The sequence below is a fragment of the Anguilla anguilla genome, chromosome 4, assembly GCF_013347855.1.
Source record: "Anguilla anguilla isolate fAngAng1 chromosome 4, fAngAng1.pri, whole genome shotgun sequence".
Lineage (NCBI taxonomy): Eukaryota > Metazoa > Chordata > Actinopteri > Anguilliformes > Anguillidae > Anguilla > Anguilla anguilla.
Window position 1 is genome coordinate 8916287 of NC_049204.1, and position 26403 is coordinate 8942689.

Below are 26403 nucleotides of genomic sequence, written 5' to 3' on the forward strand. Positions count from 1 at the left end.
TTGAGGATTTTAAAAACTGTTCCAACCCCCGCGCCCCCCCAACACCCCCCAAAAAAACAAAAAAACAAAAAAACAAACAAAAAAAAAACATTCAAACAAACAATGAACTGGTCCATTTGAATGTAGCCTACTTTGTATTTAAATCGCAACATTATAACATATAAAAATATTGTTACAGCCAAATCATGAACTTTGCCCATATGTATTTGCTTTTCTCTTGGTGGGCATGTCTGAGCAAGGAAAATTGAGACCGTTTCTTTTAATGTTTTTGCAGGGTAACCTAGTGACAAATGATCGATGGCTCAGAGCTATTAAACACCACTGAGATGTTAGAATTGTCTGTAGAACAGTTTGGTTGAAAGACGGACAATAAGGCAGGAACTTGAGATTTTAATACTTGGACAACACACAAAAAGAAAAAAAAAATGAAACCCAATAAGACTCATCCCAAGGTAAATTTCTGAAATATGCTGGGAGGGTATTTTCTTGTACATTATTTCTTCAGTCAACTATGGCTGCCATATATTATGGCTGGTGTGAAATGAAGATGTGTTGCTGTGTCTTTCTCAGGCATATTTTGATACCAAGGAATTTGGGTCAGCTGTAACCCTTTTATCCCAGGAGGAAGGTGAGGTTTACCATCATTCTTGCATCTTGTTCAATCTATTAAAACAGCTGAAGGGCATTTAAAAATTATTATTTTACAGTGTGCTGAGTTTCTGTGCTTAAGAAAGCCACACACAACTCCTGAACCATAGCTATGAACGAAAAGTTATCTCTATAAATAGTTAATAAAAAAATTCAGTTTTGGTTATGCAGAGAACATTTTTAGTTAATTTTATGAATGTGTACTGTGTTTTCCACACAGACTGTTGTGGGAATTTCTCCAGCTTTAAGTGCTGTACCAGGAAATGTTTCTGCATCTCAGGCATTGTGCTGTTAAGCCTGCTCACTGTTGCATCTGGAGTCACACTCATCATGATTTTTGGCATTCCTCAACGTCCTCCTGGTGAGATCTTGGTGTTTATATGGGGGTTAATTTCCTGGCTATATTTATTTTAGGATAACTTTAAAAAGTAAATTATGACCATGGCGATAAAAATTGATGCTGTTTCTTCACCCCTTTAAACCCAGGGCTTTTTATAAGAATCATCCCCTGTCTTAAATAAACCCCATTATCTCCAATGACATTCAGGAAGAATAAGGAGCACACCTTTCTGAAGTCAGATCACTTCTCTCTCTAAAACTCAGGCTATCACCACGTCAGAAATTGATGATAGCATTTTGGAGGGAGTCCTCAAGACCTAAGTAAATTAATGAAGCTACATACCCAAATTTGTTAAGGGTATTAAAATGTCATTTGGAGGGGTGCCCCCCCCCATTTCCACTTTAAACCAGAATATTACATTACAGGCATTTAGCAGACGCTCTTATCCAGAGCAACTTACACAACTTTTACATAGCATTTTACATTGTATCCATTTATACAGCTGGATATATACTGAAGGAATTTCGGTTAAGTACCTTGCTCAAGGGTACAACGGCAGTGTCCTTACCCGGGAATCGAACCTGCGACCTTTCGGTTACAAGCACAGTTCCTTACCCACTGTGCTACACTCCGTCAGAATAGTGCTCTTAAAATGAATGTGGTCACATGGCTGCTGTTCCCATCTCAAACCACAATACATTTAGGATTATTAAGATGATGTTACTTGTTTAAAAGTTTAACATTTGTTAATGTCTAATTATACTTTTTCCCACTTCACAGTTAACCGCTTCTGCACAACAGTCCAGAATCTGTCAGGCTTCCTGTGTGATGACAGAGTGACTTGTGTCATGCCATCTGATGTCTGTAATGGGGTTCAGAACTGTCCCAGTGGAGCTGATGAGGACCCACTCATGTGCAGTTGCGTGCAGCATTGTGTAAAATCAGAGACATTATCAGTTAACAACACCCTGACCTATTGCCATTTCAACGGGACACACGCTAGGGTGTGCTGGGTGGTTGCTTTGGTGTTTCTAGGGTGTTAATAGGTGGTTCCTAAGGTGTTAATAGGTGGTCGCTTGGATTTTGCTAGGTGGATGCAAAGGTGTCACTTGATGCTTGCTAGGGTATTAGTAGGTGTTTGCTGAGGTGCTACTACATGGTTTGCTAGGGTGATACTAGGCAGATGCTAGGGTGTCACTTAGTGGTTACGAGGGTGTCGTAGATGGTGGCTAGGGTGTTAGAAGGCTGTTACTAGGTGGTTGCTAAGGTGTTACTAGGTGGTTGCTAGGGTATTGGTGGTTGCTAGGGTGTTATTAGGTGGTTGCTAGTAACAGCCAATCAGAGAGATGATTTGAGGAGCTAATTGCATTATGCAAGGAAATTCACCTAAGTCCAACCTCTCTTGGTTACTGTTGCTAACTGAAACACCTGATTTCATGTCAGAACTTTACAGTCTAAGCAATGGCCATATTGAAAATTTCGGAAATGAACCAATAGGTAATTGACATGTTGTGGAAAATAAGAGAGTGATTTTCTCAGGAAGCAGTCAGAAAGGTTTGCAATATGCAATAGAGGGTTATGTATGTGCAAGAAATAAAAGTGTGTTGAACTGAAAACATTAGAATCGAGGTCAAAGTCTATATACTGCTCCCAATGAAAAAGGGAGAAACCACACCAGCTGATTATTGATGCTGCTGATAACAACACCATCAAGGACCTGTGTTGTTTGTGCACTGCACGGTATGATTAATAAACTACCCTAGGTATTATCAGTTATTAGATTATGGATATAAATCCCCCAAAACCAGGTCCCCCAAGTACCAAGTTGGACAAAATATATGTTTTGTCCATTTCTTATCACTTATTATTAAGAACACAAGGATAGGGCTACCATAGATGTAATTAAGTAAATATTAATCTTTTCTATTATGATTGTAAATACTGAGCACAATTCCACGTTTCTCAGTTAATAATAAAACGTAGCTCATGTGCTATCCTCTCTTTTAGGTAACATGCCACCGTTTTTCTCTTAGGTGACCCACCAAAAAACCTTCCAAGCAGACTAATATTCCAGTGTGGAAACCCTCAATTCTGGATTTTCATTGACAGGAAATGCAACTATATAAATGATTGTGGGGATTGCTCAGATGAAATTGGTGCCTGTAAGTTTGCCTGTTTGTATGAATGTACGGCTCTCACATTCCAATGAATTATACACAGTATATACTGTATGTTAAGGGAAAATGTTTAGGGCAGTGTGTTTTGCCGCACTTGTTACAATGGTATAAATTATTGTGGGTTTATGTTCAGGCCTTTGAACTGGTCTGCAAAAGCATTATGTTAGTATAAAAATCCTGAAAGAAAACTGTCAGCAGAGTAAACAGTGCACTGCAAAAAACAAAACAATGCAATCTCAAGTATTTTATTCTTACATTTACTTAAACTCTTATTTTTTTATTACTTTTTTTGGATAAATTAGACAAAAAATATTTTCAATGAGGTGAAATTTCAGGATTGTCCACTAGTGTCAGAAAATTTCACTTGCAAAGAAAAAGCAACTTAAAACCGACTTGTATTTTCTACTTGAGATTTTAAGTGTCATTATGAGACTAAAACGCTTGTTAAGACAGACTTTTAGCAGTGTGTAATGTAAATTTAATCCTCACATATTGATTTCTGGACAGATGCAGATTGCCCTGCCTGTGGGCCAGGGTGGTGGCCCTGCACCTCTGTGCTGTACAAGTACTGTGAGTGTATCCCTCAGTGTTTGTGCCAGGATGGTCGACAGGAGTGTTTCGACTGGTCTGATGAGTACACTTGCACCAGAACTGCTTGTGCTGAGTGATGTCACTACGATCGATATATTATATATATATATATATATATATATATATATATATATAGATCTTAAGTTACTTTATTAAATGCAATTGCTATACTGACATCACACCCATACATACTTGTTGAACATCTCATTCCAAAACCATGGGCATTAATATGGATTAGGACCCCCTTTGTGGCTGTAACAGCCTCCACTCTTCTGGGAAGGCTTACCAGTAGATTTTCACAAGAAGCAACTATATTTAACCAAAGATTAAATATAAATATGAATTCAATATTCATTGTTTACATACATAGTTTGTTGGCCAAAATACAATATGAATAATTCACATTGGTTATATTGCTTCCTAAGTATTTATGCTGATAACTTACTGTATGCTACATTTTGTAGCTAAAATGTAGTGAACAGTGCTCATGTATTTTATTGCCAGTTAAAAGTTGAGGAGATAATATATTTCTGTGTGCAAGTAATGCTGGTTGCCTTTTTCAGGTTTGCTTCTCAGCAATAAAAATATTGTCATAATCAGTCCAATACTTAAATACTTCTCTAAAAAAACAAAAAAAACAAAAAAAACTGATTTAAAACCTATTTTGTTTTATAACTTCTTTATTTAAATGTATGTTAATAGAATATTTGATTCACATGTTTGAATTCAGTATTCCCAAATGCAAACATTAATTAAATTCCAGTACCTCTCAATGTGCAAAGGTGTTACATTACATTAAACTGATTGATACTACAAACAATGACTGTGACAGTTCATTTCACATTTCCACATCAGATTACAGAGGCCAAGGGTTTGATCTGTAATCATCAAAAATAAATATGAAAAATGTCACAAAAATGATGAGGAATCTTGGAATGCTGGCAGTTTCCATCGAAGATGGCATATGGAAAATATCCCTTTTTTAATCTATTAACATAAGATTACATTTAAATAAAAGTCATATTTTACACTATAAATTTCATGTAGTAATTTAAATGTTTGAATTTTTCACTTAACAGGCTTGAATGCAGAATTTAATCATGCCTCTCCAATTCCAATGCCTCTCAAAATGCATATACACTCACATTTTAAATCAGCTACTGTAGTGATTAATAGTACCACCAATACTGTGACACCTCTTTTTATATTTCGAATAATCAGATTACAGTGGCCAAAGGTTTGATCTGTAATCATCAAAAATAAATACAACAGAGGTCACAAATATGTGGATTCTTGGAACAATGACAGTTCTTATAGAAGATGGCTTGTCGATATGTTGTGCAAGTGTTCTATTGTAAATAAGTTCTAGTTAATCTTTTCCAGAACTCTTCGCACCTCCTCAGGATTGTATCCCCATGGACCCCTCTTGCCCTGGTTTTAGAAAGACAAAAACAGAGAAACACAGGGATGTGAGAACACAGTGTTCATGTTTCACTCCAGGATATAACTGCTAAAAATGAATGGTGGCTAAGCACACCATTAGGTACACAACCATACACTGTGAAAGATGAAACTTCATGGAGTCCATGCAAAATATTCCAAGGCTGTGAAGAATAAAGTTTCCATTTGAGATGAACTATCTCTTTAACAAGGTGCGATGTTAAGGATTTTTTCTAGTGGCCCAATCAGGTCAGTATTCTATTTGCCCCAGGTACATTTCCACTGGCCCAGCTGCCAAAATGTACATAACCCAGCTATAAAATGACCCATCTATACATTAAAAAAAAACAAAAACAAACACCCCTCAAAAACACCTACATTATAATTATCAAACGTTTGAGATGTATATGCATGTTTGAGAAAATTCATGCTCACTGCTAGTTCATTGGCTGTTTTCAGTATTTACTGAAAAATGTCAGTTAAAAAAAAAGGGGAGCACTGTAGAGCCCAGTTTAATTAACATTAATTTTAGTTTTATTGGACCCACTTCACATAATTTTAAAATCATACCTTATATATCACATTTCCTGACTGCAGGACATACAGTCGTTCTGGCAAAGCTCCATATTTTGATGCTGTAATGTCAGTCATTTCATCCACAACGATGGGACACAGGGGCTTTTCCTTCACAAGGACCTGAGCTGCAGCTAAACGTTCCTGAAGATTTGCGTGATTTTTTATATCGACGTTGTTTGCAAAAGACCAGCCATCTGAAGTGAGAACAAAAAAAAAAAAAAACACATGAAATAATTGCCAAAGCAATTTTAATAATGTTGTTTGAATAGAATTGTACAATGACGTGCCCATAATATAACATTTTGCAAAAATCAATGGCATCTAAATCCAATATTAAACCTTTTGGCTTATATAAGAAATCATATTTTGGACCTGCATAGAACACAGTTCAATGGAAGTCCGTAGAGGCCATGAAAGTGTGTGTGTGTGTCTGTGTGTCTGTGTGCGTGCGCGTGTGAGTGTGTGTGTAAATACACACATAGCTAAAAGTATGTGGACACCTGACATCCAACATCTCAACCAAAATTACGAGTAATAATATGTTGGATCACCCTTACAACCTCAACTCATCTGGGTCGGCTTTATACTAGATGGAACGTTGCTGCTTCTATTCATCCAGAAGAGCATTAGTGAGGTCGAGCACTGATTGGTCGATCAGGACTGGCTTGCAGTTGGCTTTCCCACTGATCCCAAAGGTGTTATGAGGGGCTCTGTGTAGGCCAGTCAAGTTCTTCCATACCGATCGCTACAAAAGCATTTCTACATCTACACAGCGTTTTCTATCTGTCACAACATAAAAGCGCAGAGCTGGATAATAATGAAAAAAAAAACAGTATCTACGTTTAGACGTAGGCTAATTACTAAAGTGCGCATGTTACTGTAATTACTAATATTCACATATTACTTGGGATAGTGGTAAGAGTGCGTGAACAATCGCTACCTGTTGCATGTGCCTCAGCAATGTACACAACAAGGAAATCTGCCACAGCACCGAAGTCCTTGACAAGCTGTTTGAATTCATCCAGCTTGAAGAGAAACGGAGGTCAGGTACAACTTCCAAAGCTTAATACCAGGGGTCTGTTATCTACGACAGAAAACAACATGAATATATTAAATATTTACAGAAAACACCCAAACGTTACACTTATAGTCTATAACCGCACAAACCCAGCTAGCTACAATAGCCAGCTAACTTCCGAACGTTTGCTACGTTACCTTTTAAAAAATCGTATATTCGCCCCTGTCTCCCGTCTAAGGTGACAACCGGAGTATTTGGTGCTCTGTCTCCAACAAACGCTTCGTCTCCGAGAGAGATCCATAGGTGTCCGAGAGCCGTTTTTACAAAAGTCAGCGTTGCAAACGTAGGTCCCCAGTCTTCATATTTAAACTTTGGATTCTGGGTCATAGTAACTCGTTCGCCAAGCTTTAGCAGAATTCTCTTCGCCAGTCCAGGTGCAACAATCGACAACATTCGCAAAACCAGGGTCTGCATAAGCATATAGAAAACGAGAAGTATACTCGTCAGGTAAACAATTAGCCTCTGCATTGTGTGGAATATTGATCAAATCCTAACACGACAATATAAATCCACTACAACTCCAGTATTTTCCCGTTTTGCATATGACGACAAAGAAACATTAAGCAGGCGGAAGTGCGCATGCTTTTTTTAAAACTAGGGTGCGTCCATAGCAATGAAGTGTATCCATATCTGAAGAAAAACAAAAATTCAACAAAAAGTTATTCACATATACAGAGCACTGTCTATAAATCATTCACACTTGCAAAATTTAGGCCTGCCGCTAAAATTGCAGATGAAATTATACTATTGTACTTATTTGGCGAAACTGTATTTGACTAACAAGCATATAGTAGCCTACATTAATGGGGCAAACATATGTCTGGATAGGTTTGTAAGATTCAATATTTATTTCATAAGCCTAAATATTTCAATTTTTATATGTATGCATATTTATGTATTTCCCCCTTCTGCTGTGTGAATAATTAAACGTTTCTTGGCATAAGTGTTTGTAAATGTGAATATTATGCTGCTAGGAAAATGTTGTCATGGGGATAATGAAGTATTCTTGGTGTATGTATGTATGTATGCATGTATGTATGTACGGGGCGACATAGCTCAGGAGGTAAGAGCGGTTGTCTGGCAGTCGGAGGGTTGCCGCTTCAAACCCCGCCCTGGGTGTGTCGAAGTGTCCTTGAGCAAGACACCTAACCCCTAGCTGCTCTGGCGAATGAGAGGCATCAATTGTAAAGCGCTTTGGATAAAAGCGCTATATAAATGCAGTCCATTTACCATTTACCATTACAGTATTTAGAGTCCTTTACAATCACAAATGTTGTGAATGTAGAAGAGCTTGAGAAATTTGCAAAATTAACTTGCCATGCAAGTATAAACATATTTTTTCTGGTGTGTAAGTGTTTGTCAGCTGTTTAAAACATTCCTTTAAATGTTTTTCTTCTTCCATGTGGCAAATTTTTTAAATGTGATACTTTGATTTGACACATAAAAGTAAGATGAAAACACATAGGGCCAAGTATGTAAATAAGCTTGAAGAACTCAACACTGTGTGATTTTCAGTAACGTATGCAGGGTTTCCAAGCAGGGGCAAAAGTCACGATGGGTTGATCTTAGAGAGGGTAGTTGTAGCTTGCTTTTAAGTCATTTACTCAGTACTGGAATGTCTATTTGAGATATTTTTGTTCACTGGTGTAAGGTAAGAATTTTATTTTTTTTAGGAAAACCACATGTTTCACATTTGACATTCTATTTATGTACATATTTATGTACATTTTTTTATGTCACAATAGCCTGGTTCTTCTTTCCATTGACATAAGGTGTTCCAAATCTAAGGACTGATGGCTTATCAAGCTGGGTAATGTATATGTCATGTTCTTTGTGTTTGTGTATTGTATATTGCATTGTTGGCAAAGATTTCACTTTTAATTTCACTTCTAACTTAATTTACCAATTTCTAGCTCAGAATAGATGTCCAGGGATTCTGCAAATGTGTTACTATATTAATAATTGCTATCTGGAGAGAGGAATCTAAAAGGTTTCCCTTGCTGCATCAACCAAACTTTTAAGAGCCTATGAAATGCCTCCAAGCCCACATAAGGACACCGCTGGCTTGTTGGGGCATGCAGTTTTGAGAACAGGCATAAATGTTTTATAAGTGTGACAAACGCTTGACTGGGTTGCTCTTTGGATTGACGGTTCCTCAGTCTCTCCCTTTTGAAATACCTTTCAGAACAAGGACTTAGTGTTCTCATTAGTCAAAGAAAGGTGATTGCTTTCATTATGAACAGACTCAATGCACTTGTTTCCCATGCTGTGTGTGCTCACAATACTTGTCTCCGGATTTTTAGTTAACAAGCACCATAAAAAAACATGTAAGATGTGCTGACTTTTATTTGATAAAAACAAGAAAGTGAAGGACAATGGATTATTGTTGCAAATGTTAAAATGCTGGCCCTTTGTGAGTTCAGGGGGAATTTACATACTGACTTGCTCATAAATGCTTCCCTTGTTTACAAAGTCATGGGTCTGGCAAGGCAACAAGGTGAAGTAAAATGAATAACAATGTTTCAGCATTAGTAACCCAGAGAGCACAGCACAGCCTTACAGAAGGGGAGTGTCACAGGACACTGGATTAACCAACTACTGTCAAATCAGTAGTCAGCCCAAACATACATAGGTAAGAAACAGCCTGGTTTAAACATTTTATTCTAATTTTGCAGTTTGGTTTTTAAATATAATCATACAATATAATGCATACATTATGAAAAGTAAATGATCTTGTGAATGTTATGAGGTTAATCAAGATATGAAATATATGTATTTTCCCCCATAGCCCTTCGCAGAATTGTAGAGAGAAGTTATTTTTTTAATCCTATGTTTTATGGTAACCAATAAAAACTTGATCCTGGCTGCAGTGCTCGATTGCAGTGGTTCCTTTTCCTGATATTCGTTGAGTATGAGACATAACCAGTGTCATAAAGATTTAGCGTGCTACTTTCAAAAATATAAATACATATACTGTACAAATTAAACTTAAATACAGTATTTTGAAAATTGCACAGTAATGTATAATAGTATAGTATAATTTACATTCATTATGGCTTTCCCTTAAGGATTTTGCATGCTTTGTGGCTTAAATTTATCTGCGCAGTTTGTTGTGGAAAGACCTGTGGAGGCGTTTCATATTCAGCCCTTTCATTTGAGAATGGATAAATCAAATGGAGGAAAGCATTCCTGGGGTAGCAGAATGACTATGAATTTTCCTGATAAATTCACCCTGGAGAGAAACAGCACTGCAGTGAAGGAGGTACAGCCTGAATTCCACACTCTGGTCAAATGCATTGAAAGACATTGATATAAATGCAAGGTAACTAAATCACCAAAGTCTTTAAATCACCCAGGTATTTCCTAAACATGTCAGAAAGCCCACCTAATGGGCAAAAATAGTTGTAGTCTTTCATGAGCACAAGTTTTATTTTGTTTCATGAGTTTTATTTTGCTCACTGTTCTCAATCATGACCATTTTTTTTGAAGGTTTAATCTGTCGCAGTTGAAGTCCACTGTATTTCACTTGTATACACACATTATTTTAAACTACTTTCATGCACATTTTCGTCATTCCTCAGTTTAGAATCCCCAGTGGAAGCGTGGGATTACGGGAGGGACCCCCCTAATTAGAACCCCCTTGAAAGAAGCCACCCCCCCCCCCCCCCCCCCCCCCCGAAAGAGACTTGAGCTTACCTTCAAAAAACATCTGAGCCCCCTTGGTCCGCTATTGATGTTGAGTCTGAAGTTTGTACACTTGAGCGAGACCTACATTTATGTCCAGGTCCCAGTGGCAGTCCCCCAGCCGGGCCACAGGCTCCCCAATCCCCCTCAGGGCCAGCCACAGGAGGGCATAGCCATCAGTCTGAAGGGGCTGCTGGCTGCTCAAAGGTTTTCCAAAGGACTCAAGGTGAGACTGGCCAGGAACAGAGGACAATGTGCTGTCTATGTCAAACATCTGTAAAAGTTTTACAATATATCAGTGAAAATATTTTAAGTGGAATTAATCAGCATAATTCAAATCAAATATAATGCTAAAAATATTATTCAATTTAATCAGTTGCAGCAAAAAGGCATTGCTTGAAATCCACTCACAAAATATTTGTGATCATCTTCAGAAGGCTTAGAAGGAAGCCGTAAGCTACGCTCAAAAGCTATGTCAATGAACTTGAAGAACACTACACTTTATGATTACTGTAAATTATGGGGTAAATTATTGGTAGTAGCTTGCTTTTAGGTAATTTTCTCAGCACTAGAATATCTAATTCAAATCATTGTTTCACTGTTTGTAATAAGTTGGCTTTTTTAGAAATTCTGTTTACGTACATGAAAATGTTCGTTTTTAAGTGCTCCTGAAAACGCTTTCAGATCAATGGAAGTAATGCAGAATGAGTAAGGAATTAGCTTGCCTGTTTACAAACAGCAGATTGATCACTTAGGGCTCAGAGGGGGATTTGTGTGATTGAAATATAGACATAATAAGACCTTCTTTATGAATAATTTAGACCAAGAATCTAAATTAACGCAACAAAGTCACAGCTCTCCAAATTGTTTCTTCAATGAAAAACTAGTCTAATCCTGTTTAGCTTTTGTCACTTCCGTTTGGTTGTGTACTTCTTTTTATTCCTTTTTCGTATTAGAAACGTGCAACATTGAAACTTGCAGCAAAAAAAGGTATTGGGACAACGTCACTGAAGCCAGTCAAGATCATTAATGAGCAGGTAATACTATGCACACGATACACAATATTTTCACCTATGTGGGCAGGTTGGTCTTAAGATGACACGTGGTCAGCGCACATTGTTGCCATATTGCTATTTTGATGCAGCTAAAAAAGTGTTTGCGTGACATCCGAGCATATCAGTTTGTTAGCATTTATCAAAATGAGGGTCAGGAGTTTCATTGTCTGACATTATTACCAATGTGACATTTTAAGCCAAAGGCAACATCTGTACTTCCCCCCAGGTACCTGATGGCTTTGTCCAGCCTTTGGAACGTTTTCCCTTTGCCCAGGTCACCAAGCTGCTGCGAGGGTTCCTAGCATCCCGCCTGGACGGGGTGACCTATGAGGCCTCCCGTTCCGGTCAGCTGGTTCAGGACCTAAGTGAGGATGTGAAGAGGCTGGTTAGGGCTGTTTGTCCCAGTCACTACAAGCTGATATGCATCCTTACTCTGGGTCCGGTGGAGCGGGAGGGTGCAATGCTCGCTAGTCGATGCCTGTGGGACCCACACTCTGACACCTTTGCTTCCCACACCTACAAGAGCCCACTTGTCTTCTGCACTGCAGTGATATTTGCTGTGTACTGTGAATGACATAACGCAGTCCTGGAGTAAATCCAAATGTGTGTAGTGTGACAATTACTTAAATTACTTACTGGTACGGATATTTATATTCAAACAGATTTACAGGTCTCTTTAAACCCTCTCAACTACAAATTTACAAAAGCAATTAAAATGAGTGAAATTGTATGAATCCTAAAGATGCCGAGGCTTGAGTTTGTAATTTGAATGTTGAGTTTGAAATATTATTTAAAAACTTTAATACAATGCTATTCTGCTTTTGATAGAATTGGTACTTTTATAGAACTGTATGATTAATCAAACAAATTACGTTCCACTAGTGAAGTCTGTTAAAGTCACTAGTGGAAAAGACATACTGTATTCACATGTGTAAAGCTATTGTGCTTGGTTTATTTTATATTTGAACAAACTGTCTTGACTTGACTTGATTATAAATGGCAAATAATTCACATGGTTTAATGTGATTATTTCAACATAAAAAAATGTGAGACATGGTTCTTTGATCTTGCTCTTTGCGGACAAGTTGCGTGTAGTACTAACTATGCATTTTCTTCATTTTAAATTAAATAGTCAATTACTTAGTAAATGCATGTCCTAATATTGGTCCCTTCATCACACAGCTTACTCACTATGTATGTGCATGTGCATTATGGAAAGAATCATGACTAAGCCTGCAACGTTACGTGTACTCATTTTTTGGTAATTTATTCATTTTGGTCCCTGAAAGTATTCACCCCTAGTTCCCCTGGAAACAAGACAACAAGCTAGCAATACATTATGGAGTCTCTCTGACTTGCCAATTCATTGTCTGTGCAGTGACAATACAGGTGTTATTGGACCGCATACTTGTGGAAAAGCAAATGGTTTTAAATAACTTCCAAGTTAGCCCAAGAGCTTTTCAGCTCCAATTTTGACGTCTAGGATCACTAGATAGTTCATGCTACATGTACAGGTGTAAGTATAAAGACAGCATCCTTTGAGGTCCCATGAGCACCAAGTGATCTAATCTGAAATGAAACCAATTCATTGTGATTCACAACACAGTGATAGATTTTTTTCCTAGCATATAATTTTAGTGCCAAAGCACGATATTACATAATAATGAAAAATTATTTGGTGTGACTTTTCAGTTTAAAATAAATGTGTGCAAATCAGACAAATCAATCCAAAGTGCCTTGCATAATGCATACATAAGGGATTAGGCAATGAACAGTGTTGATGCGAAATCATCAGGGTCACAAATGATAGTAGTAGTAAATGCAACATCTTACAACATAAAGTTAGATGCTATAGTCACTACAAGAGTATTGTAATTATATTGTATACTGTAATATTAGGAAGCAAATGTCTTAGGAGATTAAAATTTGCGAAGGTATGGCTAGGGTGGTACGGTGGTGCAGTGGATAGCACAGCAAGAAGATCCTGGGTTCAGTTCTCTGCCTGAGCCTTTCTGTGTGGAGTTTGACTGTTCTCCCCATGTACGCGCGGGTTTCCTCTGGGTACTCCGGTTTCCTCCCACAGTCCAAAGACAGACAGGCTGGTTAATTTCCAACATTAATGAGTGTTAATGAATGGTGTGTGTGCCCTGCAATAATCTGGTGTATAGTCCAGGGTGTATTCCTGCCTCTTGCCCAATGCATGCTGGGATGAAAAAAGTCAGTGCCTGCAGAGTAATTCAGGGTGAAGAAATGTTTTCATTTAAAAGTACTGTTAACAATTTCATTTGGCCGGGGTAAATTCGTATTTTTGAATGGACTTCAATGGGGAATTTTCTTTTTGGCACCAGTTTTACTAAACTGCAATACCCCCAGCAACCACTGGAGTCTGCGAGCTTCACAGAGAATGGCGATCCCTAGTCCATTGGTTGGCCATAAACTACCGTAGCTGGAGAGCTGTATCATGTTCCTCAGCAAGTGGCACTGTACATGAGTGGCACTGGAGGAGCGAAGAAACATGTCAGCCAGCTGTATGCACATTCACTTAAAGTGAAAGGTTTTGTCAGTATCGTCCTTTGTCGTCCGTGTTTAGGTGCAAATGTGATCTGACTTTTCTTGTCTTCTAAGGTAAGTTGGGGCAAATTTAATGTAGACACAAAAAATGGTAAGCAAACGTTCTGATTTAGCTAAGTGGCTAAACAGAATTTTTAAATGCTTTAGTTAATATTTTAAGCCCGTGAAAACATATTTTAGTTGGTAATTAACATTTGCATATAAACACATATTGTGCTGTTAGTATTACTAATGTATTTATAAAGCATACGCGACATTCGTCATGTAGCCTACTGCATGCCGATACTGTCATGACTTAATGTATGACAATAAACGTTCATTCAGTGCGTTGAGTAAATTCGCCAATAGTAATTGCAAATGTTGCTGTGTAATTCAGCTGCAACTTGCTGTATGGAAAGTAAGTGGTTATTATGGTTATGGAAAATGAAGGTCATGTGGCGAAGTAAATGGAATTTCTTGGCTTGGCCAGGGCACGCATGCTAAAGTTATTTTAGTTTGTCTGTTGCTTGTGTTTAGCAAGTCTGTGTGCGAATGTTACGTTAGTTTACTAGATTGGCGCATTACTTGATAGCTCCGGCATTGTAGTTTTGACTGTAAAACGTGTTTGCGACGTTAGATAACATAGTTACCTAACATGGATTAAAGTGGAATTTTGCTAGAAATCCCTTGTGATAAAGTTGCCCCCCTCTTGGAAACGCCGTTGCCCGTTATTAATCTACTTGACGAAGCCCATGACATTTAGAAAATCATATAAAGATTTAAATTGTTTACTTTCTGTTTATTTAATTTTTTAAATAATTTATTTTCTTATTTATTTTACGCGTGTATTAGGGCGGGTGGCATAAACTCTGGTTAGATAAACTTAACTGATTTTACTCTTTAAATGCAAATGCCATCTAATGTTTAAATGGTTTTGACTAAATCAAGTGCCATATATTAATAAAGCCCCGTGCTTCATAATCTGAGGGTGCGGCTTGATTCACGTTTCTATTGGAAATGTGTTTCCTTGATTAACATTAGTATGTGCAGAAAAAACCCACTTAGGCCTACGTACATTATCGGGCGTTTTCACTTACTGTTACCATTATTCCGCACCTCTGTTACAATCATACCGACTTGGTGGTATGAATGTAATATCTGACTGCGAAAACTTTAGTTTTAATTGTATCTGGCTGGATTGAGTTATAAATGCAATTGCATGTGAATGACTACTGACATGTCAAAGCTGTTTGAAGTAAAATTTAATAGTGCTAGGCTAAATATTTTATATGTAAATGTGCACAATCTTACAACTGTTACATTTATAGCAATGCTCTGCTTAATAGTTTAAAGGTTATGCTTTATGCCCCTTTTTTCCAGCACACCGGCCGCCCCTGGTACAAATATAAACTGAATATATGAAACCGAAATTGGTTGATAAAAAGGGTCTATGTTATAGTGACTACTAATACAATGATAAGCTTTGCATCTAACATTCTGACATGACTAAATGATATATTTAATTGGACAGTACATAGTGTCAGTTAAATAAACCACACTGTTTAGTCAAGTGACACAAAAAGCATACATCATCCCAAAGATAATCATCTTTGGTTGCAGGGACTACAAAGTCGATAGAAAGCAGATGTGTCATATGCAAAATATGTGGTGCGAAAGTCATAGATGCAATTGCCACAACATTGAACTTCACAAAGCCCTACAAGTCTTGCTGAAAAAATTGAACCACATCAGCTAGTTAAAGTCTTCCCACAAAGAATGATAAGTCAGATATTAATTGGTTAGCTAACCAAAGAAGTTGCCTGGCTCTCAGGGTAGGTAGTCGCATTCTCCTGTTCTGTTGCTGTCATTACTATGCCACTTACCCATCTGAAGTAGGGCCGGGAATTTCCCTAATTTTCTCTTCATGAAAATACAGTGATTGTGGCGTAGCACCCACCACCACCCCCACCATGGCCTCAGAGGGTCCGGAGACTGACATACTGGATGATCCACTGCTCATCTTGGAGAGTGGGGAGGTGTATAGAAACCCCACTGAAGTGAAGATGAGCCAGATTGTGCTGCCCTGCCATGCCAACCACTGTGGGGAACTCAGTGTTGGTCAGCTGCTCAAGTGGATGGACTCGACTGCCTGCCTGTCTGGTAACGTCAGTGATTTGTGTACAATGCAACCTTTAGTTATCCCTCAACAATTAATGGCTGATTCACAGAGCAGTTCCTTGATATATCCTTTTGTAGAAAGGTAGTCTGGCAGGTAAAAATGATTGAACATTGTAAATACAACATAAATCTTGTTAACATGAATAGGACATTTTAATGAATCATGCAATTTCAGGGCAATTGTTACAGTAATTTCCCTCTCATAGGATCAGTGTTCATGTATTGAACCTGATATTATTGCATTCACCGCCTTGCAGTCATATCTCTCATTCAGCTAACTTTAGCTTAACTGCCCTTGTAATATCATCTTAGCAGTTGCATCCATGCTTTTAATGTGCAAATGTCCAGAAAACAAATATACTTCATAGCATTATCTATGAGACGCGCACTAATATTAATGTATCCTGAGCTCACTAAGAAAGAACATGCTAAATTGGCAACCTTGCAAAGCAGGAGATTATGCATGTTTTTCTGATGACACAATTACATATTGAGTGCATTCACACTTAAAAAATGAAGGACATGTCTTTTGTTTTTAGTTGTGCAGAAGGTCTCATGTCCGTTTTCTTTCATGTTGCAGCTGAAAGGCATGCTGGGTGTTCCTGCCTTACGGCCTCTGTTGATGACATCCACTTTGAACACACCATAGGGTAACTGCCTCATGTCCATTTTAGGTTTTGCTTTCGATATCCGTTGGACAATGGTGTTTTAAATCTAAACTGGGATTTTCTTTGTCCGCAAATGATGCTGTTCTTACGATTTTACTTTTATGCCAATACGACTAGCCTACAATTGTAGTTACTTGATTTTAGAAATAGAAATTACACACATGGTACTGGAAAATGTAGACTAGTTAAGCTAGTAGCTCTAGCCTTACTGTTTACTGTATGTACTGTAAGGGTACTTCCAGGTGCCATTGATGCCAGAGTTGTGAACTGCCTTTAGGACCCGTAGTAGTCACTACCCATAGTGGTCACTACTCTTCTCCCCTTTGACCTACACAGAGCACCAGTTACCTTAAAAAAGCTTGTGGACCCAGTGCTGTGGGGTACAGAGGGATTTGCTGCTGCCTGTCTTGTTGACATTATCATTTTCAGCTGTTCTCGAGGGATCACCTTAGACATCTGGGAAAGGTCTTGACTCACATCAAGAATGTGGGGCTGACTATTCATACCAAAAAGTGCACCCTAGTTAAGGAGGAGAAGCAATACCTGGGTTTTGTGTTAGGCCATGTCGTGATCTTTCTGCAGTTGGGGAAAGTTGCAGTCATCGAGAAACCCCTTAGAAATGGATGCGCCCATTCCTTGGCTTAGTGGACTGGTACAGGCAGTTCATACCAAAATTCTTTGCCAGCGCAGCTGCTGTGACTGAGCTTATAACAAAGAATCTGCCAAACAGAGTTTAATGGCCTGAACAGTGTGACACAGCATTCTGAGACTTAAAAGATTTAAGACTTATGTCATGAGCCTCTTTTGCAGAGTCCTGATTTTTGAATAACCCTTCATATGTCTATGGACACGTCTGGACAAGGCCTAGGAGTAGTTCTCTTGCACAGGAGCCAGGTGAAAGTGGGGCCTGTATTAAGTGGGTTATGGTATCAGTTTATGGGGTTTGTTTTAGACACTGGTCAAAATAAAATACAAAAATAAAGATTGATCACTGAGATTGATCACCATACAACCATTTGACCTCCATGACTGTATGAAGCAGGAAAGTTGAATTGCACTGCATACCTCCTTTTGAGGACACTACGAGTGGCATCTGCTGAGGGGGGAGGAAATGTGACACAATGTATAGTGTCTGTGGACATTTTCATTCCCAATATGCTTGCATGGCTAAATGCATTTTAAATTAAAAATGTGTTTGTGCAATGTATCCTCAGTAAGATAGGAATTGTTTGGGGCATGAACAACCTGTTTGACAAGAAACTTAACAAGCTGGATTTTTGCATAAAATGAAATGAATTGCATGACTGGAGGAGGGGAAAGTGCCATTACATCCTAACTGATAGTGTAACTTCATATAGGACATTTTTAGAGTTTTACAACTAGTAGTGATACTGCATTTAAGTTAAAATCAAGAAATGGAAGATTTGGAAGACTTGCTTAAATTCAAATTAATTTAATCATGTGTCTGTTTTCCTGCAGGGTAGGACAAGTTGTCAACATCAAGGCTAAAGTCAACAGAGCCTTCAACTCCAGCATGGAGGTTTGCAAAGACAGCTCTCATTTCTAGTGTATAAAGTGTACACAGCCAATTAAGGTCCCTTCTGAATTTTTTAAGTCTCTGGGTTTCTTTACAGTAATAACATCTTATATAGTTTAGTAGAGACAACCTTTTTTTGAAGGATTTCGTGGTTATTCTTAAAGGTTTTGATGTTAGTATTGTGTGTGTGTATTGGAGTGTACCCAGTGTGCATTGCTATTGCAGAATTCTAAGACATGTGGTGTTGACTTCAGGTGGGGATTTTGGTAAGCTGTGAGGACCTCTTCAGTGACCAGCAGTGGAAGGTATGCCACGCATTTGCTACCTTCGTGGCCCGACGCACAGAAGCCGGGAAGGTAAGGGCAAATAAGATGCACCTTCGAGGATGACTTCAATGAAACACGGATCACTGAGAACTACTGTGTTGCTTGTCACTCCTGAAGGAGCTCAATAATGTGAAATGTTCATCTGGTGCCTGTCTGTATGTGCATACTGTAGGTGCAGCTGAGGCAGGTGGTCCCATTCACACAGACGGAGAAGATAGAGTACAGCATTGCTGCTGAAAGGAGGCGGATGAGGCTGATCCATGCTGAGACTGTCATGGATCTGCTCAGTAATGACACTGTCCACGAGGGTCAGTGACCATGGAAACAGCCTTGTGTTAGCTCACAGGTCCTTCCTCATTAGGCCTACTGCCATAGATTTCATGTGTAGCTGTAGTCATTTCCTAACCTGATCACTCCGATGACAAGTAGTGGTAATAAATAATGCTGTGATGGCTTTTTTGTTGTTGTTGGTAGGTTGCAACACACCGTAATGTAACTCCAAACTGGAATATTTTACTTTGCGTGTGTGTGTGTGTGATTACATCACATGATTACACGGTATCCCACTTCCATCTAATGGAATACCACAGACGTGTTAGTGTATATAGTGTCAGTATATGGTACACTATAGTATCTGTTTCTAGTGAGAGAGTGTCAGGAGTACGAGGACGCCGTGCCTGCAGAGCGGACGCGGGTGGAGAGCGTGGAGCTGGTGCTGCCCCCTCATGCCAACCACCAGGTGAACACCTTCGGGGGTCAAATCATGGCCTGGATGGAGAACGTGGCCACCATTTCAGCAAGGTGTGTTCCTGCCCGACTTGTACATCTTTGATACAATAGGCAAGGATTTAATCTATTACCTAATGTATGTAAAAACAGAAATGCATTGTTTTGACATGTATTTGACATGTATGTTTTTGACAAATTGCTCCATTATAGATTACCAATAATTGAGTTATTTATCACATTAAAACAAGAACTCTTGTAGTTGAAACCCTATATGCTTTCCACCTGAACTTTGGAAAAGTTGTAAACTTCAGATTTGAAAATGAAGGTGTATTCAAATAACTTTATGTGCTGATTTTATATGTGTACGGTGGAATAAATAATCGCTTTGCCTTTTTCAGAATGGGATTAGACTTTGGAGTTTGCCTTGTTTTTTCTCAGAACTTATTTTAATCACAGATTTGTGGCTAAGGGATGGAAATATCTCAGTCTTGCATAAGACGTCACACGATTGTAAATCATACGCCAAACCGACAGCTACACTTGAGTTAGCTACAACTTTTTACTTTTTCCAGCCATTCTTCCCAAATGGTCCGAATGTGAGCTCCAGGGATTTCACCTACCATTACACAAGTTTTTATTTCATATTAAAATGTGACTCTTGCTTTTCTCTCAGCCGTCTCTGTAGTGCTCATCCCACCCTGCGGACAATTGACATGTTTCATTTTCGAGGCCCGTCCCAAGTCGGAGATCGTCTTGTTCTGAAGGCCATTGTTAACAATGCCTTCAGGAAGAGGTGAGTGTTGAGCTTGGGCCCTGCTCCATGCTCTCTGAAAACCAATTCAAACGCTATCAACGCTGCTCCCTTGGATAATTTTTTTAACTCTTTTCCTAATGTATGGATTTGTATTACTAGTCTTCATTTTCAGAATAAAATTTCAATGCATCATTTGTAATTAAGTAAAAAATGTGAGAATTGGTCAAGGACGTGAATACTTTTTAATGTCATCCTTGACCACACAAGCGATACTGACCCGTCTGTCTGATGTCACAGCATGGAGGTGGGTGTATGTGCGGAGGCGTATCAGGGCGGCGAGCACGTGCGGCACATCAACAGTGCCTTCATGACCTTTGAGGTTCTGGACGAGGAGAGGAGGCCGTGCACGCTGCCCCGAATAAGACCTGAGCCTGTGGTGAGAGCCAGTGATGACAGCATTGATCATGAAAATATGTCACGGCACAAGAAAGGCCAAGCTTAGCATTTAACCAGTTTAGAATTTGAATGCACTCATTTTATTTTATTGCAATTTGTACTGAATGAATACTAAGAAGATATTAAAATTATATTAAAGATATTAGAATGACATTTAATGATATAAAAATTACATAAAATGTCATTCCTGGTCATCACAGTCAGTGCTCTCTATATATGAAATTAGAGTTCAGTTACAATTTAACTACACAGGTATAGCTGCAACGTAATGCATAGTGTTACCAAGAACATGTACTAAAATTCACATTTGCTCATTTGCATGGTCCAGGAATGAAAAACTGATTACATAATATGTGACCTAAGTGAGTTTAAAATTTGCAATTTGAAATGGCATAACCCAAAAAAGTTGAATGAAGACCCCAGACTATGCTTTCCATTATATGCTCATACATAATAAGTTTAATGAAGCTTTGTCCCAGGCAGAACCTGATGATTTTGGTGGTCTTTTGACAGGACGGGAAGAGGCGCTATCAAGAGGCCATTGCAAGGAAGAAGATCAGACTGGATAGGTAGAGTGGAAAGGCATATAGTTTGTACACAAGTGCCTCGACATCATTGTGAAACGGGCAGATCATCTTCTGTCACTTCATATATTCTTGCTGAATTGTGTAAGTAGGTTTTTAGAACCAAAGCACTTTCTGTGTTTTCCAACAGAAAATACATGATCTCCTGCAGGCAAATGGAGGTGCCATTGTCTGTTCCGTGGGACCCCAGCAATCAGGTAATCTAATTATCAGTTTTTCAGCAACCCACTACCGGTTCGTTTGCGTACTTATTTGTCTGGTTGCTTGGTTCAGCCTAAATTTCAGCTCAGCTTTTAAGCTGACATGCCATTCCAGCTTTATTATATTCAGCTTGGCTTAGAGCTGTGTGCTTGTACACAGCTTTTTGAAATTCCAAATAGTTTTTGAATAATTATTTTGGTATTTCGGCAAAAGATTCCCAGAGAGAATGAATGGGGAATGTTCAGCCTTGTGACGACTTAGTACATATGATGCAATTTCACCAAATAGGACACGTAGAAAAACTGAAAAGACACCATGTTTGTTGTGCCTGTGAAGCAGGTGAAGCTGATTAATAATAACCAAATACTTAGAATTGTTTACAGGTAATCTAACTATAATATCACAACAGTCAGGCATCATACATTTTTAAAACTGGATTTTCAATTGCAAATTGGCATACCATTGCATGACAAATTAGTTTAGCTGCCGGTATCGTGAAGCCAGTTGGCAGTCTCAGTCATTTTAATTTATATAACTACACTACATTTCCAAACTTAATAGATACTGCACCCCTAACCACATTTTTTGCTTAGCTACATGTAATGTGTTGCAATTAAGATATTAATTGAATAAAAATGCCTTTAATACAAACAAAGTAATGTAAAGGTAAGTAAATGTTCCCAAAATGTAGGCCATCAGTATCTGCTGACATGACTGGGAAAAATATTGGCTCTCAGTATCCGTCTATAAAATCCATATCACTGCACCCCTAATTAAAAATGTCATTTTTATTTTACAGATTTACCTCAGCTATAACAATGTGTCTGCCTTGAAGCTGCTGGCAGCCAAAAGCAACTGGGTGCTGAACTCCGAGAAAAACAAGGTTACTACATACTGTACACTCAAAATGCATGACATTTTCTGTGAACATATGGTTGTGTAGTTAGCAAATGCATAATATAGTGTTTATGCTCTAGTGGCACTGTACTTGAGTTTTCTTTGGGCACAGGTGAGCCTGTACACCCTGGAAGAGAACCAGGCCCTGTGTTTTAAGGTGGAGACCCATGTGGATGTCCCAGCAGAGAAAGCCTTCGTGTTGCTGTCTGACCTGAGTCGCCGGCAGGAGTGGGACACGCACTATGAGTACGCACCTCCCCCCCCTGCATTCCGTAGCTCCATCACGCGCTATCGAGATCGAATGCTATTGAACTAATTCTTTGCGTTAATCTGCTTGTGTGAACTGCTCATTGTGAATTTGAGAACAGGAAGAAAAGGAACAGTTGAAATTAAGCAGTGAAAAAGTCTTCCACGTTTGTCTCAGTGTAAACGCACGTCTTCTTGACAGATGCTTTTCTTTTCCACTGGCCTATATCATACAGACTGTTAGTAGTGTTTTAGTTGAGGTAAGCATATTCTTAACAAACAGTATTCGCTTATTTACTGCACTTCAAAATACCTCCTTGCCGGATATTGTTATTTTTCCCAAATCCTGTTCTAAACATACCTCCTTGACCAAATTTATAAATTAGGAGTGTCAGTAACTAGAGAATGAGTGGTTGAAAAGGGAATATCAATTGGTGCTTTGATATCCTGTTTGAGGACAAGTAGCATTTTCAACATACATTTTCAATATGTCTGGATTGAGTTAGGCTTGTTGGTGAAACTGACGTCATTCTGTTCTGGCTAGTTGGAATTGCACAAACACATTTTACACCCAGATAAAATATAAAATATTCTTAATCCAATCCTTGTTCGTGCAACCCACCCATAGCCTTTCAATATGGCCCCAAGTTGCATATTCGAAACATTTGAAAATGGAAAAATGTTGCAGATGATCAGTTGAGGGAAAATTTCTCTTTAGAATTAAAAGGCACACATTTTGTTGCAGTCAACAGCCACTACAACTGTCTTAAGCTTGTGCTACAGATAATGGCGGTACACACATTTGTTCTTACCTGTCTTTGTCCCTATACTGTATTTGGAATTTATTTAGTAATATTATCATCTCTGTGTAGGAAGTGTGAGGTGATTATCCAGGTGGATGAGGACGATACAATCTACCGTGTGGTCACTCCTTCAGTCAGAAAGGGCAGCAATGTCCAAGACTTCATCCTGCTGGCGTCCAGGAGGAAACCCTTTGGCACAGGGTAAGGAGCATCCTGCTTTAGCGATATGGATGTCTGTTATGCCGCTTATTTCTTGCCACTCTTCCTTTTCAGTGACCCGTACGTGATTGCTTTGCGCTCTGTCACACTGCCCACACATCCCCCCATGGATGATTACAACAGGGGCGAGGTACTTTGTGCAGGGTTCACAATTTGGGAGGTTTCCAGCACCGTCACCAAGGTACGGCGATACTTTGCTCATTCCTGCTTTATTAAACTTTACAGTGCAGGTTCCCTTATTCATATTAATGTATGCTAATGTGTATCATAATTAAGAATGATGGAAAGTAATATCAGTTATTTACAAGTAATTATTAATGATATCAGAGCATACTGTACAGTACAATTCAGGTTACTTTTCTACGGCTAAAAGTTTCTAGAGTTATAGATATAAATTATTAGTAATGGTATCAGTAAAAGCAGTTTTTGTTCCCTTGATTTTACTGGGAATAAAAATCATTGTTTCCTGTTGTCTGTTTTTCAAGATCTCCTACTACAATCAGGCCACTCCTGGAGTCCTTCCCTATATTTCCACTGACATCGCTGGGCTGTCCTCCGGCTTTTACTGCACCTTTTCCTCCTGTAGCCAGTTCCTTGAGAAGAACAAGGATAGTCCAGCCACCCTTGCATTGTAACTGTATAATGGTGAGATCCTGCCAAGCCTGGGGTGCGGCAGAGTTCCGCAGCCTGGACCCACGTCTCTGGAATCACTGTCTGAACAGCACTGATATTGCATTAATGTAATTTCAAATGAGTAACGTACACAGATTTTCTGAATCTTTTCATTCAAACTTTGATCACTGCTTTTATTTGCTAGTAACGAGGGCGAGCGATGAATGTACGAGGTTATAGCCTCAGTCCACTTCTGTTACTGGAACATTTTTGAAGGGGATACAGTTTCTGGTTTTAATAAAAAGGAGAGCAACTGTCTTTTTTGTATTTTCAAGATATCTTTATGGAAGAAAGTCATGGTGAACAATTTTATCCTGGTATATTCTAGTAATTGAGACAATAAGTTATTTAAATTATTAAGAATTGCTTTAGTTGGTAAGATTTCAGTGATGTGATGCTGTTTTATAGTTGTTTAAGAATGAGCATCCACTGATTTAAATATTTTGCACAAAATATTTAAAATGTGACTGTTTGACTGTGAAAGTATAGTGCTGAAGATAGGACTGGTTTATTAATTATTGTACACAGGCAGCACATATGTGTGTTTGTATTTGTAACTTTTTGAGTTGAGTTCAGTGCATTGAATGTACAATACTATTATTGTAGAGTGTTTTGTTGTAAAGTGTTTTCTACCTCAAATATGTCTGGGCTCTATTTTTATGATGCAAAATTAGTCAGGCAAGCACTGGTGCAGATCAACAAAATTGGCTTTGGTATTTTAACAACATTAAAGATAAAGATTTTTGATTTGTTTTATCTATTAAATGTATTAAAATTGGTTTGATGCTGTTATATAGTGGTATATAGACATATGTCTGTTAATTATTTTCACTAATATTATTAGGTTTACACAGCACCACTGTTCTTCTTAGTATTATTTATAAAATGAAATACAGTTTACTTAAAACAGTGGATAAACCAACTTGATGTACTTATAAGCATGGAAAATGTTTTTAACAAGTGTTCTAATCGATTGAGGCATTGAAATGAATTCCAAATCATTTAAAGAGCAAGAAGAGCATTTAAAGACCATTTTTTATGCTGTCCTCCATTTCAGAGCATCATAATGTGTGGGACATATTAATGTCATGCAAATAAAAGTAGTCAGGTTTAGGGCTTTGTCACATATTCTTTGCATGCAATGACTGCTTGAAGTCTGAGACCCATTGACATCACCAGGTGCTGATTATTTTATCTGGTGATGCTCTGCCATGTCTGCACAGCCACCTTCAGCTCCTGCTTGTTTCGGGGGCTAGTTGCCTTACGTTCTCTCTTCAGCATATGAAACACACGTTCAATTAGATTCAGACCAAGTGAACACATACTGACTCACTACACGTGACAAGTATCAATGGACATAGACATTGCACTGCTCTTCTCATAAATCTGATTAAGTGGTGATTAAATTAGTAACTGATATAATTGCTGTGAATATCTGAACACATTGTCAACCGCTAATTAATTAGGCATCCACAGTTTTTCAGGTTCGAGCTGCACATGAAATGTCTTCCTCAGTCCACGCTGCAGTTTACAAGTTCAGCTTGTGGACTGCAGTACGAAAAGACTGGGATAAAAATGAAAAAAAAAAAAAGCGTTTTAAAATTCCAGTTTGGCTCTAATTGAAGACATTGTTTTCTGTAAAGAGGACCTGTATTTCTCACTCTCCCCCCCACCTACCTCCCTGTAGGGCACATTTAGAACACCAGAGGGAGCATTTTACCCTTACAACATGCCATACTTGTAATAAAGGTTAATCTTACTCAATTTAAGCAAAGAAAAATGGTAAATTACATTTGTTTATTTATTCCATATGGCTTTTACAGTATATCGGTACAGTTAAATTTAAATACACTACAAAGTACTCTGCAACATGGGACTTTGACATTTAAAAAGGAAATGCTGAGCTACAACAGGATGCAAACATCATCTTGTGCACAAAAAGCAGCCATTTTTGTAGCACACATACTCTGCTTTACAAATGATCTGGTCCAGAG

At 38.4% G+C, this 26403-nt stretch overlaps 4 protein-coding genes across 9 annotated transcripts; 3 read left to right on the top strand and 1 right to left on the bottom strand.

Moving 5' to 3' along the window:
• Nucleotides 1-226: 226 nt before the first annotated feature.
• LOC118224591 (low-density lipoprotein receptor class A domain-containing protein 1-like) lies at nucleotides 227-5003 on the top strand. Of its 2 annotated transcripts, none has more exons than XM_035412127.1 (6): nucleotides 227-452; nucleotides 571-628; nucleotides 869-1009; nucleotides 1769-1906; nucleotides 3022-3150; nucleotides 3673-5003. In XM_035412127.1, the coding sequence occupies exons 1-6, from the start codon at nucleotides 426-428 to the stop codon at nucleotides 3831-3833; spliced, it is 654 nt and encodes a 217-aa protein (XP_035268018.1). In that variant the 5' UTR covers nucleotides 227-425; the 3' UTR covers nucleotides 3834-5003. The 2 variants fall into 2 exon arrangements, with proteins under 2 accessions (XP_035268018.1, XP_035268019.1); XM_035412128.1 differs by having other exon boundaries at nucleotides 929-1009.
• Nucleotides 4419-7427, bottom strand: dio1 (iodothyronine deiodinase 1). Its single transcript, XM_035412126.1, has 4 exons — nucleotides 6988-7427; nucleotides 6713-6856; nucleotides 5767-5966; nucleotides 4419-5187 (listed from the first exon to the last, which is right to left on the bottom strand). The coding sequence occupies exons 1-4, from the start codon at nucleotides 7316-7318 to the stop codon at nucleotides 5122-5124; spliced, it is 741 nt and encodes a 246-aa protein (XP_035268017.1). The 5' UTR covers nucleotides 7319-7427; the 3' UTR covers nucleotides 4419-5121.
• Nucleotides 7428-8105: 678 nt separating this feature from the next.
• LOC118225115 (tctex1 domain-containing protein 1-B-like) lies at nucleotides 8106-12593 on the top strand. 4 transcript variants are annotated; one of them, XM_035413156.1, is made up of 7 exons: nucleotides 8106-8501; nucleotides 8623-8660; nucleotides 9377-9482; nucleotides 9919-10112; nucleotides 10635-10760; nucleotides 11491-11571; nucleotides 11816-12593. In XM_035413156.1, exons 4-7 carry the CDS (start codon nucleotides 9927-9929, stop codon nucleotides 12161-12163), a joined length of 741 nt encoding a protein of 246 aa, XP_035269047.1. In that variant the 5' UTR covers nucleotides 8106-8501; nucleotides 8623-8660; nucleotides 9377-9482; nucleotides 9919-9926; the 3' UTR covers nucleotides 12164-12593. The 4 variants fall into 4 exon arrangements, with proteins under 4 accessions (XP_035269047.1, XP_035269050.1, XP_035269048.1 ...); XM_035413159.1 differs by having other exon boundaries at nucleotides 8107-8501; nucleotides 9957-10112; XM_035413157.1 differs by lacking the exons at nucleotides 8106-8501; nucleotides 8623-8660 and having other exon boundaries at nucleotides 8680-9482; nucleotides 11864-12593.
• A 1437-nt stretch (nucleotides 12594-14030) lies between these two features.
• Nucleotides 14031-25535, top strand: acot11b (acyl-CoA thioesterase 11b). 2 transcript variants are annotated; one of them, XM_035412932.1, is made up of 16 exons: nucleotides 14031-14214; nucleotides 16076-16299; nucleotides 16898-16967; nucleotides 18465-18525; nucleotides 18777-18878; nucleotides 19021-19156; nucleotides 19493-19649; nucleotides 20251-20370; nucleotides 20629-20767; nucleotides 21301-21356; nucleotides 21502-21568; nucleotides 22372-22455; nucleotides 22582-22715; nucleotides 23588-23719; nucleotides 23792-23918; nucleotides 24223-25535. In XM_035412932.1, exons 2-16 carry the CDS (start codon nucleotides 16110-16112, stop codon nucleotides 24370-24372), a joined length of 1725 nt encoding a protein of 574 aa, XP_035268823.1. In that variant the 5' UTR covers nucleotides 14031-14214; nucleotides 16076-16109; the 3' UTR covers nucleotides 24373-25535. The 2 variants fall into 2 exon arrangements, with proteins under 2 accessions (XP_035268823.1, XP_035268824.1); XM_035412933.1 differs by having other exon boundaries at nucleotides 14031-16299.
• The last annotated feature ends 868 nt before the right edge of the window (nucleotides 25536-26403 follow it).

What these genes read in the sequence shown, in the direction of transcription:
- LOC118224591 (XM_035412127.1), top strand. Translation starts at nt 426, where the DNA reads ATGAAACCCAATAAGACTCATCCCAAG. An exon ending in CCAATAAGACTCATCCCAAG is followed by an intron (nt 453 to 570) that starts GTAAATTTCTGA and finishes TGTCTTTCTCAG; the next exon opens with GCATATTTTGATACCAAGGA. An exon ending in CTCAGATGAAATTGGTGCCT is followed by an intron (nt 3,151 to 3,672) that starts GTAAGTTTGCCT and finishes ATTTCTGGACAG; the next exon opens with ATGCAGATTGCCCTGCCTGT.
- LOC118225115 (XM_035413156.1), top strand. Translation starts at nt 9,927, where the DNA reads ATGCTTTGTGGCTTAAATTTATCTGCGCAGTTTGTTGTGGAAAGACCT. An exon ending in GGTTTTCCAAAGGACTCAAG is followed by an intron (nt 10,761 to 11,490) that starts GTGAGACTGGCC and finishes TTTTCGTATTAG; the next exon opens with AAACGTGCAACATTGAAACT. An exon ending in TCAAGATCATTAATGAGCAG is followed by an intron (nt 11,572 to 11,815) that starts GTAATACTATGC and finishes ACTTCCCCCCAG; the next exon opens with GTACCTGATGGCTTTGTCCA.
- acot11b (XM_035412933.1), top strand. Translation starts at nt 16,110, where the DNA reads ATGGCCTCAGAGGGTCCGGAGACTGACATACTGGATGATCCACTGCTC. An exon ending in CACTTTGAACACACCATAGG is followed by an intron (nt 16,968 to 18,464) that starts GTAACTGCCTCA and finishes GTTTTCCTGCAG; the next exon opens with GGTAGGACAAGTTGTCAACA. An exon ending in AGGAAACCCTTTGGCACAGG is followed by an intron (nt 23,720 to 23,791) that starts GTAAGGAGCATC and finishes CTTCCTTTTCAG; the next exon opens with TGACCCGTACGTGATTGCTT.